Source organism: Eulemur rufifrons, chromosome 20 (genome assembly GCF_041146395.1).
Source record: "Eulemur rufifrons isolate Redbay chromosome 20, OSU_ERuf_1, whole genome shotgun sequence".
Taxonomy (NCBI): domain Eukaryota; kingdom Metazoa; phylum Chordata; class Mammalia; order Primates; family Lemuridae; genus Eulemur; species Eulemur rufifrons.
In genome coordinates this window covers 15,151,673-15,169,465 of record NC_091002.1, presented here as the reverse complement: position 1 = coordinate 15,169,465, position 17,793 = coordinate 15,151,673, and the positions used below count along the sequence as shown (strand labels likewise).

The following is a 17,793-nucleotide window of genomic DNA, read 5'->3' as shown; positions in this document are numbered from 1 at the left end:
GTGGAATGGCTTAGTCAATAGACAGGTCTTGACAATTTGTAAGAGCCAGTGTCAAGGAAAGCTTTAGTGGTCTTGAATTCTCATGGAGCCTTCCATCCCAAGGCACAAAGCCATTTTCATCTTCGTGCAGATGTTGGACTGGATCAGGGTGTTTTGGAAAACATTCTCAACACAAGCTTTGAAACAGGGAGTACGGTTGGGAATTGTCCCATTTGTATGTGAAATGCACAAAAAGCACGGTCTCTTTTAATCCTTGCCAAGAGGTAGTCGTTTCCATTTTACCGAGATAGTAAACGAGTCCAGAAAGGCAATGACCTACTCTGGAATTAGAACCCAATTTGCGGTCCCACTGCTGGGAGTTCTCAGCTCCACCCACTTCTCTGCAGCCCTACCCTAGGCCAGATCGAGGGCTTTTCTCCGCCTCTCGGGGTGGGGTCAGAGATTCCCCCACCTGCGGCTTCTAGATCACTTTGGCCCCAGGTGGGGTGTAGGCTCCGGAACGGTCCCGGGGCGGGGCTCCTGAGCGTGCCCACAATTGGCGCGCTGAGCCCCGGGGGCGGTAAAGGGAAGGGGTCGGCCGCTGGGGAGGGAGAGTCCCGGAGCTGCCCTGGGTGTGCGCCCGCCGCTTCCGAGGCTCCGGCCTGGGTGAGCGCGGGCCGCTCGGTGACCCGGCTCCTCGTTTCCCCCGGTAGTCCCGGCCCCCTGCCCACCATGAACGCCAGCAGCTCGGGCTACCCCCTCGCCTCGCTCTACGTGGGCGATCTGCACCCCGATGTGACTGAGGCCATGCTCTATGAGAAGTTCTCGCCTGCCGGCCCCATCCTGTCCATCCGCGTGTGCCGCGACGTGGCCACCCGGCGCTCGCTGGGGTACGCCTACATCAACTTCCAGCAGCCCGCCGACGGTGAGCCCCCGGGGGAGCGGGAGATGGACAGGACCACCGACGACGGACAGACGGACAGCCAGCAGAGAGACAAGCGAGACGGCATCCGGGACTGAGCCGCCCTCGCTTTCATCTAACATTTTGCAGCCAGGGAAACTGAGGCCCAAAGATTGAGGGCGTTGGCAGGGGCCGATCTCTGAGATGGGAATTGGCAATTGCTGTGCAGCTTGCCGGTATTGCTCCACTTCACAGAGGAGAGAGATTAAGGCCGAGTGAAAACAGCGAAGGGCTTTAGGTCGGGCAGGCCTGGGATAGACACACGGCAGCTGTGTTTGGGCGAGTTATGCAACCATTCTGAGCTTCAGAAGCCTGTCTGGAGAATGGGGGTCTTGCCTGCCTTGTAGAGTGTTTGTAAGGATAAGAGAGTCAAAGCACCTGGTGAGGAAGCCAAGCGAGCCGGGTCCTGGGCTCTGGGCTCTCTGGGCAGTGTGCCGTGAGATCGACACCTGGTGCCCCTCCCCCCCATTTTCTCACAGCTGACAGGGTTGATTAGAGCTTGTCAGATGAGTATGTCTGCACTTCTGTTGAGAGTGGAGAGACTAAAGATTAGGGCAGCAGGTTTTGCTGGAGCTCTGCCTTGAGGGCGTGAGCTTGGGCACCTCAGTCATCTGTAAAATGGGGCTAAGACTTATTCCCCAGTAACATAAAGAATGGAGAACTGATGTCTAGGAAGTAACTCCTGTTCATTTGGCACATTGTAAGTGCCTTTAAGTGATAACCTAAGAAAAACAATAGTAGCTTGTAACCTTCTGGTATAAGACTCCAGAAACTTAACCAAAAAGGCCTGCCCCAGCCAGGTCCACAGAGGGCGCCCTTACTCCAGGTCTCCTGGGTGGATGGGGAGGTTCCCTGGGCTGGGAGTTTGCTGGGGGATGGGTTTTTCTGCAAAGCCCTTTCCCCATAGGTGACTGAGCTGGATTCCAGGGTGCCTTCCCCTTGCCCCACCTCCTGCTTCTTCCCATCTTCCTCCAAGCCCTGCGAGTGAAGCAGGACCTGACCTTTTTGCCCCACTTCATGATGGGAAAACTGAGCTGCAGAGAGAAGGGCTTTGCCCCTGGGTGTTTATGGGAGGACCCCATGGAGAACCCAGGCTTCCTGAAACTTGCTCCCTGTGTTCCCCGCAGCCCCTCCATGCCGTTGAGACTGGCAGAGTCCCTAAAGCAGGGGGTGCACGTTACCTGGGAGGGAATAGGCCATAGCGGTTGCAGGAGGATGGGCATAGGCTACTGTTTTCAGCACAACTGTTTACCAAACACCTGTTTTGTATCAGGCACAAAGTACAAACAAGGCCCCTTGCATGCCTCATTTAACTTTCAATCTGTCCGACAACCTGGAGGTAGGTGGTATATCTCCCTTTGTTAGGTGTGGAAAAATAGGTAACATCGTCATCCCCACTTTACAGGGGAGGAACAGGCTCAGAGAGGTGATGTTCACTTCCCCCAGAGCCAGAGTGATTGGGATGGAATCTCAACTCTGCTCTTCAGCACCTCTGAGCTTAAATTTCCTCAAACTGCTTCATCCCTGGTCATAGGAACATTCTTAGCTATTCAATGTGCTTTCCAGGCTAGAATAAACCTGGCTCTGCCACTGAGTTTTCACCTTTCTGAGCCTCAATGTTTCCATCTGTAAAATGGGAATAGGAATCCCTGCTCATATGAGATCACAGCTAGAAGGTGGGCAGAACACCAGGCACACTAATTCTCTCACTTCATCCCTCCTGAGCCTTCAGGCTCCTATCTCAGGTGGGACTCAGACAATGACTTCCTTCCCTGGCACCCCCTCCCCCACCCCCAGCCCCGCTCCTAATTAAGCACCTTAGCAGGGTCAGGGTAAGAAAATCCCCTTAACTTGCTCCTTTCTCTCCTCCTCCTGTCCAGCGGAGCGGGCACTGGACACAATGAACTTTGAGGTGATCAAAGGCCAGCCCATCCGCATGATGTGGTCCCAGCGAGACCCAGGACTTCGCAAGTCAGGTGTGGGCAACATCTTCATCAAGAACCTAGAGGACTCCATCGACAACAAGGCTTTATATGATACCTTCTCCACCTTTGGGAACATCCTCTCTTGCAAGGTGGGTGTGCCTCTTTGGGGGGATCAGTGTCAACCGCCTGTCTCACAGAGGGATGCCAAGTAACACCTCACTTTACAGTTTACAAGGTCCTTTCAGTAAAGCTGCAGGTATAGCAAGCACTTGAATGGTAGCTGTTCTTTCAGTGTGATCTTCCATGAACTATCAGAGGTTACCTGTGTGTGGGTCAGCTCTTGCAGTGTCGCCACCCCAAACTTAGTGGCTATCAACAACAACCATGTAGTTAGCTCACAATGCTGCAGTTGGCAATTTGGGCTGGGTTCAGCTGGACATTTCTTCTGGTCTTGGCTGGGCTCCCTCTTACGCCTGCTAAAAGCTAGATGGGAGCTCTCGGTGGGCATGTGAGGGAGCGGCTGGCTGCCAGATGGAGCGTCTTGGCTTTCCTCCCTGTGGTTTTTCATCCTCTAGCAGACTCACCCAGGCTTTTCTCATGGCAAAGGCAGGGACCCAGAAGACAGAGCGGAAGCTCCCCATGCCTCTTGAGACCTAAACTCAGAACTGGAACACTATCACTTCCACTGCGTTGGATTGGCCAAAGCAAATCACAAGGCCGGGCCACATTCAGAATGAGAGGGCAGTAGAAATGATAGGATGAAGGGTGAAGGCCATCATTTGGGGCCACCACAGCAATTAATGGACCAAATCTTATTTCTAAGATTTCTCTTATACTATAAGTTCCATGAAAGAGTAGTGATCCTGTTCTTAGTTACTGTTGTATCTCAGTGCTTTGAATAAGATGTGACACGTATTAGGTGCTTCATAAATATTTGAGTATCATCATTTGAAAAGGGCTCTGATTATTTCTTTGACTTTGAGGATGCTGAGGATCCGAGGCCATACCATAGTAGGTCTGTGCCTTGACCAGAGGGCTTAAACCTGGATATTCTGCCTCTAGATTTTATGAGGATGGTTACCCTGTATCCTTTGGGTGTATGCCCCTTCTGGAGAGCACGGGGAATTTTGGTGACCACTGTGTTAGAACTTTTATTGAGGGCTACTTTTATGCCAGACACAATGCTTAAGTTCTCAAATAGGACTCACAACCTCCCCGTGGATAAGGGACTGTCTCTGTGGCTCAGAGGAGCAGGCTTAAGAAGTGCAGTAATGTGCTAATAATTCCCTGTGGCAGAGAAACAAGGCTGTTCCCTGTCTTTGAGAATCAGTGGAAGACAGAGACTCTTAACTGTGTGGTAAGTTCCTACAAAAGTAATGGCAGATTAGGCCGGGCGCGGTGGCTCACGCCTGTAATCCTAGCACTCTGGGAGGCCGAGGTGGGCGGATCGTTTGAGCTCAGGAGTTCGAGACCAGCCTGAGCAAGAGCGAGACCCCATCTCTACTAAAAATAGAAAGAAATTATATGGACAGCTAAAAATATATATAGAAAAAATTAGCCGGGCATGGTGGTGCATGCCTGTAGTCCCAGCTACTCGGGAGGCTGAGGCAGGAGGATCCCTTGAGCTCAGGAGTTTGAGGTTGCTGTGAGCTAGGCTGACGCCACGGCACTCACTCTAGCCTGGGCAACAGAGAGAGACTCTGTCTCAAAAAAAAAAAAAAAAAAAAAGTAATGGCAGATTGATCAAGTACTTTCTGTGTGTTAGGTTTTTTCCTCACCTGTGTAGTCCTTAAAAGAGACCTGGCACATTAAGCATCTAAGTGATAACTATAATAATTAAGAAATTCCTTCTGCTGGCTGACCTTGGACTAGTTGCTTATTTACATTTTCCTTCCTGGGGCTCAGAGGTTAAGAATTGCTTGGAGGAGTTCTCATGGCAAATATAACAAGGTAAGTGTGTGATGCTGTTAGCAGGTGCTTGACCTAGTCAACATGATTAAGTCTGAATGGAGGCCGGGCGCGGTGGCTCATGCCTGTAATCCTAGCACTCTGGGAGGCCGAGGTGGGTGGATCGCTTGAGGTCAGGAGTTTGAGACCAGCCTGAGCAAGAGCGAGACACCCCTCCCCCCCCCCCCCCCCCCCCGTTCTCTACTAAAATAGAAAGAAATGATCTGGCCAACCAAAAATATATCTAGAAAAAATTAGCCGGGCATGGTGGCGCATGCCTGTGGTCCCAGCTACTCCGGAGGCTGAGGCAGGAGGATCGCTTGAGCCCAGGAGTGTGAGGTTGCTGTGAGTTAGGCTGACGCCACGGCACTCACTCTAGCCCAGGCAACAGAGTGAGACTCTGTCTCAAAAAAAAAAAAAAAAATGTCTGCATGGAAGAGTAAGGGCTTGAGTTGACAGTGGAGGGACCCTGTTTGGGGCTGGAGAGGTAGAGAGGTGCAGGTGAGGCGTGGATTTGGAAGCAGTATTTGTGCAGGGCCCACCGGAGAGCCTCAAATGCCAAGTTGATATAGTTCTGTGGATGGAAGCTACTAGAGATTAAAGGGACATGGTCAGAATTACATTTTAGAAAGAGCATCCCAGCGGTCAGTGCGCAGCCGGGAGGGGAGGTGGTGGTGGTCGTCTAGGCAGAAAAGGCCACGTAGCTGAGCTGAGGCTGTGGCTGCAGGGATGAGCGGGGCCACGGTGCCCTTGAAACAGGGTCAGGGGTCTTTCTGCTCAACAAGAGGGAGGGGAACTATGTGAACCAGAGGGTCTTTCCCTGTTCTTAAACTCTGTCCTTCTGCAATAACTTGAATTGGGAGGGTTATGGGATGGGAACAGGATGTTTGTGCATCTTTTTTTTTTTTTTTTTTTTTTTTTTTTTTTTGAGACAGAGTCTCACTCTGTTGCCCAGGCTAGAGTGAGTGCCGTGGCGTCAGCCTAGCTCACAGCAACCTCAAACTCCCGGGCTCAAGCGATCCTCCTGCCTCTGCCTCCCAAGTAGCTGGGACTACAGGCATGCGCCACCATGCCCGGCTAATTTTTTCTATATATATTTTTAGCTGTCCATATAATTTCTTTCTATTTTTAGTAGAGATGGGGTCTCGCTCTTGCTCAGGCTGGTCTCGAACTCCTGAGCTCAAACGATCCGCCCACCTCGGCCTCCCAGAGTGCTAGGATTACAGGCGTGAGCCACCGCGCCCGGCCTTGTGCATCTTTTTAAAAATTGAAACAAGCCTATTGTTGAAATAACACATGAATTGGTAAAGTTTAAACAATGTGGAAGGGAAGAAAGTGAAAAAGAAGGCTCGCTCTCTCCTAGCCCTGGTCCCCAGAAATAATCATTATGAACAGTTTTGTGTGTGTCTGTTTCAAAGCTTCCAATGCATAGATGCTCACTTTAACCCAAATGGACTTTTTAATTCACTTAACAATATATCTTACAGATAGCTATCAGCCATGTCATACACCACATTCTCTTCAACTGTGCACATACACAGGCCGGTACGAATGTATTGTAATCTATTTAACTGGTTTCCCCTTGATGGACACAGGTTGTTTCTAGTTTGCTGTTAGAAACAAGGATGCAAGTGTAGGGGGTTGAATCTTATCCTTTTGCCCATCACCTTAAGACAATTAAAAGCTAATCTGTGGTTTAGATGAAACCTATGTTCATTTGAGGACATTCTTCCTCGTTAGTCTGTTATCTTAGGCAAGTGGATGGCTCGCTCTGAGCTTTAGTTTCCCATCTCTAACGTGGGCTACTGTGTGGTGTAGGGTTGTCCTCGGAGCAAGCATGCAGGTGCAGGTCATCCTCACCTTGGCCGTGCTTTTCTGCCTGAGCCCTCTGTCCATGCTTTCCCCGTCCTCCTTCCCTGTGGCCCAGGTGGCGTGTGACGAGCATGGCTCCCGGGGCTTCGGCTTTGTTCATTTTGAGACCCACGAAGCGGCACAGAACGCCATCAGCACCATGAATGGGATGCTGCTGAACGACCGCAAAGTGTGAGTGCTGGGCCCAGGGGAGGGGCTGAGGCCGTGGGGACAGAAGCGTGGCGCGGCAGGCAGTCTTCCTCAAAGCGTAAACTCAGACAAGTCGCTAGGTTTCTCAGGGACTCTCTTCCGGCACATAAAAATGGAGCTGAGGCTAGGCATAGAGGATTGTTCTGAGTAGTAAAGAGAGCAATGATTTTGAAATTCTGGAGGAAACAGCTAATGGCCATGTCGTTAATCAACTCAGTTGCATCTGTCTTCCAGCCTTCGCGGTATGACTGTGAATTTTATTTCTTAAACTTTTTGTGGTGTTTCATGAGATTTGGGGGTAGAAAGAAAAGTAGGTGTATGCTTAGCCTGCCCTCTTCATACAGTTAAGCTTGGTATCACCCCCACTTCACAGATGGGAAAATTGAGCTGTGGATGCTGGAGAGAATCCGCCGCCGGCTGTTCCCCTCCCCAAGTTTTGATTCTGCCCATCTTATGGCCCAGCCCCGTGGTCAGGGCCTGGGAGTGAAGGTGGCTTTGAGCTGGGAGAGGTCCTGAGAGTCATTTTTGTTCAGGGTTTCTGAGGGGAGGGGCCTGTGCACCTGCCCAGTTAATCTGGTGGGCTTTCCCAATTCTCAGAGAGGTGCCTACATTTGGCTATAGTTTATTCAAGTTTACCTTCGCCACTCAGTCTTCTTCAATTTTTGGTGCCTGCCGCCACTCGTTTGTGCCAAATATGCCATAGATGCCACCAGAATTTCTTATGCTTGGTTTTTTTTTCCCCTCATCTAGGATATTTTCCTAGATGTGTTTACCTGAACTTGGAAATTACAGCTTTTAAAATTAATGTTGTATTTAAGTGGTTTCACTCCATTCTCCACCCCCATGGTGAGACTGGCATTGACCGTGTCTAATCTGCTTACCCCTGCTTCTCCAGTACACTCAGTACATGTTAAATAAATAAGCAAAGCCCAGCGACTTGGATTTGATCCCCAGTTTTACAGGAATGAACACTGAGGCTCAGAGAGGTTAAATAACTTACCCAGGGTCACACAGCTAGGCAGTTGCAGAGCAAGGGTCCAATCCCAAGTTCTTATCTCCTGTACTCTCTCCTGTCTAGTACATAGCAGTAGTTCTGTATGCATTTGTCACAAGAAAGAAGTTTTAACCTCATGCTGGGGGCAAGCTCTGGGACATCGCATCCTGGCTGTTGGAGGTGGTTGGGCCTTGGGTATATCCTAAGCAGTGCTGCTCACCAGTCTCCTGATGAGGGACACGGAGGCCTTGGTGAAGGGCAGCAGTTGGGCCTGGGTTGGGAACGGGGGTGGCCAATGGCTGCAGCTGCCTACCTTGTCGTGTCCACAGTTTTGTTGGCCAGTTCAAGTCCCGACGGGAGCGGGAGGCGGAGCTGGGGGCGCGGGCCATGGAGTTCACGAACATCTATGTGAAGAACCTCCAAGCGGATGTGGATGAGCACGGCCTGCAGGAGCTCTTCTCCCAGTTTGGTGGGCGTGTTCCCGAGGGAGGAGGGGGTCGCTATTTCTCCTCTTCTCCTCCAGGTCTGGCAGGGAGGAGGGGCCCTTCTGAGGACGTGGTCAGGGAGGGAACATCTTGGGATTTCCCAAGCTCGGCTTTAAGCGAGGTTGGTCCTTCCCAGGAAAGATGCTGAGTGTGAAGGTGATGAGGGACAACAGTGGCCACTCCCGGGGCTTTGGCTTTGTCAACTTTGAGAAGCATGAAGAAGCCCAGAAGGTAGGAGCCTCCCCACAGCTCTGTTCCGGGGAGGGGGCACCGAGCCAGGACCGGGAAGAAGGGAGATCGGCTGCGGGCTCCGGCTGTCCCTCCCCAGCCTGGGCAGGAGGCAGGGCCCCTCCTGCCTGTGGTGCAAAGGCCAAAGGCTTCATCCTTCTTTGGTTGCTTCTAAGACCTGAGGTCCACACAATTGAATATTTAGCTGGGAAGCAAAAGTCATCATTTTATGTAAAGATATTTGTTAGTGAACTGACCACTTGAAAAATCAGTTCCCCTTCAAACATTTCTCCTAACACCAGCGTCTGATCCTAACCATTGAGTCAATGTATATACTTGAGTCTGACTTCTTTTTTTTTTTTTTTTTTTTTTTTTTTTTTTGAGACAGAGTCTCACTCTGTTGCCCAGGCTAGAGTGAGTGCCGTGGCATCAGCCTAGCTCACAGCAACCTCAAACTCCTGAGCTCAAGCGATCCTCCTGTCTCAGCCTCCCGAGTAGCTGGGACTACAGGCATGTGCCACCATGCCCGGCTAATTTTTTCTATATATATTTTTAGCTGTCCATATAATTTCTTTCTATTTTTAGTAGAGGTGGGGTCTCGCTCTTGCTCAGGCTGGTCTCGAACTCCTGAGCTCAAACGATCCGCCCACCTCGGCCTCCCAGAGTGCTAGGATTACAGGCGTGAGCCACCGCGCCCGGCCGAGTCTGACTTCTGATGATTTTTGCAGATAAGTCAATGAAAATTCAGTCCAGTGTAAATGGATTGCAGAGAAAAGTTGCATATCTTGCAGAAGATGCAGGATTTTACGCAGTGGCGCTTAGGATCTAGCAGGCTTAGGCCAGTTAACTGAGGAAAAGAAAAATCAACAAGGGTTGGTAAGACACAAATGTTTCCAAAAGAATGAATTAAAGCCCTCACAAATGACATGTAGCTACTATTTTATTTATTTTTATTTTTATTTATTTTTTGAGACAGGGTCTCTATTACCCAGGCTAGAGTGCAGTGGTGTCATCATAGCTCACTGCAACCTTGTAATCCTGGGCTCAAGTGATCCTCCTGCCTCAGCATCCTGAGTGGCTGGGACCATAGGTGTGTGCCACCACACCTGGCTAATTTTTTTTTTTTTTTTTTTTGAGACAGTCTTCCTCTGTCACCCTGGGTAGAGTGCAGTGGCATCATCATAGCTCACTGCAATCTCAAACTCTTGAGCTCAAGCGATCCTCCTGCCTCATCCTCCCTGTAGCTGGAACTACAAGTGCTCGCCACTGCGCCCAGTTAATTTTTTCCAGTTTTGGTAGAAATGGAGTCTCACTCTTGCCCAGGCTGGTCTTGAATTCCTCAGCTCAAGCGATCCTCCCGCCTTGGCCTCCCAGAGTGTTAGGATTACAGGCGTGAGCCACTGTGACAGGCCAGTTTTTTTTTTTTTTTTTGTAGAAACAGGTCTAGGGGTCTCGCTTTGTTACCCAGGCTGGTCTCAAACTCTGGCCTCAAGCGATTCTCCTACATCAATGTCCCACAGCGCTAGGATTACAGGCTTGAGCCACCATGCCCAGCCTGTATCACTATTTTAGTATCATACAGAGTATTTTCATTGCCCTAAAAATCCTCTGTGTTCTGCCTGTTCATCCCTCCCTGCCCCCTAACTCCTGGCAACCCCTGAACCTTTCACTGGCTCTGTAGTTTTGCCTTTTCTAGAATGTCATGTAGTTGGAATCATAGAGTATGTAGGCTTTGCAGATCAGCTTTTTTCACTTAGTAATATATTTAGATCTTCCCATACTTTAAATGCATATTTAAAACATTTAAATTCTAAATATGGGAAACTTTGCAAATTTCAATTTCACTTTTTAAAGTAGAGACACAATCAATTTTTTTCCCTTTCTTTCTTTCTTTCTTTTTTTAAGCGATGGGTTCTCGCTTTGCTGCCCAGGTCGGAGTGAGTGACCCAACCATAGCTTACTTGCTGTATTCCTGGCTTCAAACAATCCTCGGCCTCCCAAATGCTGGGATCACAGGCATGAGCCACCTCACCCAGCCCCAATTTTTTTAATCTGTGGTTTACTCTGAAATGTTCATATTTTTAAAAAGTGGATATACTTTAAATGGCCTCTATCCTGGTGCTAATACTCTCAGTTGGCATGGATGGCCTGGTTTCCAGGTGTCTCCTCTAGGCCAGGGTGAGGGCCAGGGCCATGGCCAGCTGGTTACCAGGCAGCTGTCCCTCCTTGTCCCCGCAGGCTGTGGTCCACATGAACGGGAAGGACGTGAGCGGGCAGCTGCTGTACGTGGGCCGGGCCCAGAAGCGGGTGGAGCGGCAGAACGAGCTGAAGCGCAGGTTCGAGCAGATGAAGCAGGACCGGCTGACCCGTTACCAGGTGAGGTCAGGCCTCCTGGTGGCAGTCGCTGCTGCGTGAGAGCGGCTGTGTATGGGGGAGGGGTCCCCGAATGTGAGTCCATTCTCTAGTGACCCTACTTCTGGGTATATGGCTCAGGGTAGGGATCGGATGAGCGTGGGATGGTCTCCACGGCCTGATTCATAACAGTGGAGAGACTGTTGGGGTGGAGAGACACCCCAACGGCCCAGCCATAGGGGGTTAGTTGGGGTGCTGTGACCTTTTGGTTGGAATAATCCTTTACACGGGATCAGTTAGCATCTCTAACCCCTGCCCGCTCAGTACCAGCTGCCGCCTCCAGTCATGGACACCCGAAGTGCCCTATGTATTACCAAATGCCCCCAGAGGAAGTCTTACTCCTGGCTGAAATAATTAGGCCAAATATGTCACATCCAAAAGTTGGGATGTCATGCAGCCATTAAAATTAAGTTAATATAGTTAATTAAAATGTATATCATAGATTAGTACAATCTGAACCTCTCTGGGAAATGAACACCTCTAAAACGTTTAGTAAAAGTTCTAGATCCCTCATGGAGAAGGGTATAAATATACATAGTCCCCCCACCCCCACACACTAACATATATACCCAGTAGTTCTTAGTGAGGGGCAGTTTTGTTCCCAGGGGAACATTTGGCACCATCTGGGATTTTCAGGAGTCGTATTTGGGTGACAGGGTGCCACTGGCATCGGCTGGGTGGAGGCCAGGGGTGCTGCCAAACACCCTACAGTGCAAAGGACAACCCCCCGGCAAAGAACCACCTGGCACAAAGTGTCACTAGTGCTGAGGTTGAGAACCTTGTGTGTACACCACCACCCCCAGTTGTGCCTGTCCGTTTTCAGGGGTTTATAGTCTTCCAGCACAAAATACGCATCATGTAATCTAATCCGTGAGAGCCGCATGGTGCACTGCGTAACCGTGTGGTCTCCACTCCGTTGCGCCTTCGCACACTTCTGTGCTTGGGAGGTCCGGAAGGAGGAGGTCAGTGGAGGCAGCTGTCATTCAGGAGTGAGGAGCACAGACTCGAGTGAGACTGCCCGGGTCAGTCCTGTCCCCGCCACGTAGGGGCAGTTTAGTTAACCTGTTCTTGCTTCCGTTTTGTCGTCTGTAAAGTGGGCGTGAACATTGAAAGTGAGCCCTCCTTGTAGGGCTGTTGTGAGGGTTCAAAATTAAAATGTGTGGAAGAGCTTAGAGTGGTGCCTGGCCCCAGCATGGGTGCTATGTCTGGGGCTCCTCAGCTGGTAGGCGTGGAGGGCAGCTGTCACCTGTACTTGGGGTCTGGCCCGGGGCCCAGCCCGCGAGGAGCTCTGCCTCCTGCTGCTCCACGTCGGCCGTCTGGAGAGCTAGCTTGGGGCTGGCCCTGTGCCTCAGGGTGCCCTCTATGACAGGGGGACCACTGCAGGTGTATGACAACTGCCGGGGGACTTCTAGGGATTGTGGGGGCTGCAGCTCCCTGGTGATGGGAAGGCCAGTGATTGGGGTACACAGGTGCTGTGGGAAATGGGAGCAGAAGGCTGGGCTAGCAGGGCTCCCAGTGCCCCTCGGGCCTATGCCGGCCCCCTGCTCTCCCCAGGGCCGTCTGGGGCTCGGAGGGAGGGCACATCTAGCCATGTCCCTTCCTTCTAGGGCGTGAACCTGTATGTGAAGAACCTGGATGACACCATCGATGATGAAAAACTGAGGAAAGAGTTCTCTCCCTATGGAGTGATTACCAGTGCGAAGGTGAGGGCTGGGAACACCTCCGGGGGGACAGCCTTCCCTCTCACCACCCTCTGCCCCCACCATCCTCTTACCGCACAGCTTCCCGGGAGTTTGTGCTGAGCTGCCCCTTTTGGGCCCCTGACCCCATAGGAGCTTGCGGTCCACCTGCAGCCTTGTCTGGGCTGGAAGGGAAGAGGCTAGAAATACAGTCCCAGCCACACAGCTGGACTTGTTGGGGCTCACTGTAACCTTGGTTCAGTCTACAAGCATTTATTGAGCACCTACTGCATGCCAGATTCCAGAAATCCAGGTCTCCATTGACTATTGTTGTCTGCCCTTCACCAATGACATAACCTCTTCCGGGCTTCAGATTTCCCATCTGGAAAATGAGAGGGTTGGGCTGCGTCACTCTTCGTTCATTGTTCTCCATTTATTGAGCACCTACCGTGTGCCCAGCCCTGTTATGCACCTGAGATGTGACAACTGGCTCATCTACTCAGTAGCTCTGTAACCTTGAGCAGGTGTCTTAACTCCTGAGCCTCAGCCATAGGATGGGGGTGTTGGGCTCCCTGAGTGGTCCTCAGCCTTGGCTTCTCATTAGACTCCCCTGGGCAGTTCTTAAGTAGATGCCTGGAGCAGGCGTTGAAAGTAGAACTCTAGGGGTAGGGCTTGGACCTCTTATTTTTAAAAGCTCCCCAGTTGATTTTGAGATGACTCAATGTTTGTTCATTCCGTATTCAAGCACCTGCTGTCTTACCAGGCTCTGTGGGAAACATTGGGAACAAATTAGAGGCAGCCCCTGCCTTTGAAGTAGCTGATAGTCTAGTGAGGAAGTTAGATTCATCCCTACCTTTTGTATTTTGTAAGCCAGGGAGGCAGAGTGGCAGACACTCAGTGGGGCAGGAGGGAGGACTTCCCGGAAGAAGCAGCAGTAGTAGCAGCAGTGTTTGACTTGACTGTGAGCAGGCAGGGAGCTGCGGGTGGGAATGAGGAACTTTCCAAAGAGATCAGTGTGGGTGATGGGACTGGGGACCCTTGTGCGTGACGAGATGATTGGGTTCTGAGAAAGTGGTCTAGGAGTTCTTTTGCCTGTTGAGTCCAATTTTAAATATCCTTCAGGGAGCCTGGTGTTTAGGGAGGGGTGGGAAATAAATGTTCTAAAGCTTTCTGGGTTTAGGTCTTTTTGAAAAATGTGACAGAAAGCTGTGAGACATGTACATTAGTCATCAGTAAAATTGATTAAACACTATAAAAACCTGTGGGCCTCTCACCCAGAAAATGCATATACACTTGTATGGGAATATGGTTGAAAGCTGGGATTTTAAAGTTAATCAGACCTAGATGTACATCCCAGTCCTACCATTACAGAGCTGCAGAGCCTGAGGCAAGTGTTTATCCACCTGTAAAATAAGAGTGACATTAACCACCTCTAGAGATGTCCTAAGAACAATGAAAGAGGCTGTTTAATAGGCCAGTTTATAAAATGGGGATTTTTAAATATAATTTTTTATCTATAAAATTTACATATTTTCTATTTTATATAAAATAGTGATTATGAAAATTAAATGGGTTAATGTATATAAATACTTACACCACTACCAAGTTCGTAGTAAGCTCTGCATAAGTGTTAGCTTTACTAATTTTATCATTATTAACTACCTACTAACAAGTTCTTAACAGGCTGGGTGCAGTGGCTCACGCCTGTAATCCTAGCACTCTGGGAGGTCGAGGCAGGAGGATCACTTGAGCTCAGGAGTTTGTGACCAGCCAGAGCAAGAGCGAGACCCTGTCTCTACTAAAAATAGAAAAAATTAGCCAGACTTTCTGGCACAGGCCTGTAGTCGCAGCAACTCGGGAGGCTGAGGCAGGAGGATCCCTTGAGCCCAGGATTTGGAGGTTGCTGTGAGCCACTCTAGCCCAAGCCATAGAGTGAGACTCTGTCTCAAAAAAAAAAAAAAAAAAAGTTCTTAACAATGACTTTGTGTTAGGACTCCTTTGGCTGTCTGGCAAAGCCCATGAACCCCTTCTAAGACTATTTTTATTTTTATTTTTATTTATTTATTTATTTTTTTTGAGACAGAGTCTCACTCTGTTGCCCAGGCTAGAGTGAGTGCCGTGGCATCAGCCTAGCTCACAGCAACCTCAAACTCCTGAGCTCAAGCGATACTCCTGTCTCAGCCTCCCGAGTAGCTGGGACTACAGGCATGCACCACCATGCCCGGCTAATTTTTTCTAGATATATTTTTAGTTGTCCAGCTAATTTTCTTTCTATTTTTAGTAGAGATGGGGTCTCGCTCTTGCTCAGGCTGGTCTCGAACTCCTGAGCTCAAACGATCCGCCCACCTCGGCCTCCCAGAGTGCTAGGATTACAGGCGTGAGCCACCGCGCCCGGCCTAAGACTATTTTTAAATGCATAAAATAAAATTCATGGAATTATAAAAGCAATTATATTGAAATATAGTGATCAGAATACTAAAGCTATGGCAGTATGTGCTTCTTTATTAATGTAGTAAACCTTAAGATCTAGCAAAATAGCAATTAGCATAAATATTTTTGAGATTAGTAATAAGGTAATATGACAATATTTGATTTTTTTTCATGATAAAATCACAGGTACAACTACTGCTGCTATGATTTTTTTGGCCCATATTCATAATAGGAGGACATGCTAATTTGAAAATAAAAATGTCACTTATTCCTCATCCAAGTTCCTAGACCCCCTGAACTATATTCATGACCTCCCTGAGGGGGATCCGTGGACTCTCTGGTTAAGACCTCTCTCCTAATGGGTAGCAGGATGCAGTCTGAAAATCACTGATTTACGGTATGGGTTCTAACAGGGCAGGTTTTAAAAATAGCTCTAGTCCTTACAGAGTGAATGAGCCAGGCCAGTGTCTTGACTCTAAAAACCCTAAATGCAATGTGGATTGGATCCTAGAAGAGAAAAGGAATATTAGTGGAAAAAAGTGAAATCCCAATGAAGTCTGCAGTTCAGTTAATGGCACTGTAGTTAACTGGAGCTAACAGTATAATAGTTAACAGCATTGTACCAGTGTTAATGTGGTAGTTTTGACAAATGTACCATATTAACATTAAGGGAAGTTGGACGAAAGATATTTAGCAACTCTCTGTACTGTTTTTGTAACTTTTTTGTAAATCTGAAGTTATTCCAAAGTAAAAAGGTTATTTTAATAAAAAGGCTAAGAACCTCTTCCCCAAACACCTGAAGAACTTGGCTACGTACCTTGCAGAGGCAGTAGAGGTTTACCAGAACAGTTGTTGGGTTGAGTCCTGGCTGACGTATTGTCACCAAAAGTTCAGTACTTGTCCCTGAGGCTGAATCAGTGAGGACGAAGAATGAGGACAAGTGATGTGAGGAAAAGGAAAGAGAAGTTTATTAGCCTGCGAACGAGGAGGGTGGTGGACTAGCCTCTCAAAGACCACCGTCCTGTCTCTAAGCAGAAAAACAGGGCTTTTTAAAAGGAGGGTTTTCTGCAGTTGGGCTCAGGTCTCAGTGACTGTGACTGGTGTCATATATTGTGGCTTTGGGCTATTATTGTTGAGCTATAATTGGTGGTTTCAGTTGACCTTATCTCCAGTGATCTTGTGACCCTTAGACAGTTCAGTTGAACCATCTCCTGTGGTTTAAGATACTAGAAAACAAACAGTAAAGAACATTTTTCTGCCCCCTTGATTACTGGACTCGGAAGGAATGCATGTTTTAATTCCCAAAAAGGGTCGGGGGGTTAAAGAGACAACCCATAAAACATTCCATTGCCCTTTTTAAGACCTTTACCTCCATGACCGTACGAGCCCCTGGCTGGGTGACCATGGACAAGTCACTCTCTCTGGAATCTCCCTTACTCACCTATAAAGTGGGCGTCGCAGTACCTCTGGCATCAGGAGGCTGTGCGTGTGCGGTGTGAAGGCACGTGAAGTATCTGGCATGCAGCAGGCCTCAGTAAACGCGGGGTGGCGGTCCATCCCTCCGTCACAGGCTTTGCACGGGCCTGCTCAGTGCTGGGCTGGGCCCCAGGGGAGGGGAGCACAGCTTCGGGAGTCTTCCTTCCCCACCCCCAGCAGCTCTTGTCTTGTCTTGCTTTTAGGTGATGACAGAGGGTGGCCACAGCAAGGGGTTTGGCTTTGTGTGTTTTTCCTCCCCAGAAGAGGCGACAAAGGCCGTGACAGAGATGAACGGGCGTATCGTGGGCACCAAGCCACTATACGTGGCGCTGGCCCAGCGCAAAGAGGAGCGGAAGGCCATCTTGACCAACCAGTACATGCAGCGTCTGTCCACCATGCAGGCCCTGGGCAGCCCCTTCTTGGGATCCTTCCAGCAGCCTGCCAGCTACTTCCTGCCCGCCGTGCCCCAGGTGACAGCCTGCCCACAGCTCCCGCCACATTCGCTCCCAACAGCAGGTAGAGCAGGAAGACTAGAGCTCCACAAGGCAATTGGAGGCTCCCCACTCGCTGCTGCGGAAAATCTGCGAGGCGACTCGCAAGGCAACTCACTAGGCGGCCGTTTCACTGCTGAGCTCTGTTTCCCCATCTTCAAAAGAGAGTTACAGTGTTGCTGTCAAACAGCATTTCCCAGTCAGAGAGATTCGTGAATGCTGTGCGGAAAAAGACTTTCGATGGTCAAATAAGTTTGGGAAATGTTGCATTAAACAAAAAAACCCTCAATTTCTTTACTACATACGTTATTGTACCCTAATATGCCCATATGTATTATGGCATAGAATATATAGCATTTCCCTGACTTAGACGGTCATTTTTTTATCTGATGCCTGTTAACATCTGCCCTGGACGTTAATGTCCTGAGGAGCATGGCTGGGAAGGGACCTCATGGGACTTAGAGGAAGTAGAAAGATGTAAGCCTGTGAAGGCCACCAGGAAGGGAACATTCCTCTCCTTTTAGCAGTTGCTTAAGCAGCCACAAGTTGGAGTAAGACGTAAGATGTCACCTTTTTTATCCAGGGACTAACTCTGATGAGGAGGAAGGATTGAAATCTGAGATCTTGAGGCCAGTAGACATCCTGAGAATGGGAGGAAGGAGCTTTCGTTCCAGCTTTGCGGATCTTTACTAACAGGTCTCCCAAAGGGGACAGTGGCATTCCTG

The 17,793-nt window shown here is 49.4% G+C and overlaps 1 protein-coding gene across 1 annotated transcript; it reads left to right on the top strand.

Moving 5' to 3' along the window:
- Nucleotides 1–711: 711 nt before the first annotated feature.
- Nucleotides 712–16,859, top strand: PABPC1L (poly(A) binding protein cytoplasmic 1 like). Its single transcript, XM_069495802.1, has 8 exons — nt 712–904; nt 2,821–3,014; nt 6,740–6,855; nt 8,197–8,336; nt 8,489–8,583; nt 10,819–10,956; nt 12,600–12,695; nt 16,839–16,859. Exons 1-8 carry the CDS (start codon nt 712–714, stop codon nt 16,857–16,859), a joined length of 993 nt encoding a protein of 330 aa, XP_069351903.1.
- Nucleotides 16,860–17,793: the final 934 nt, after the last annotated feature.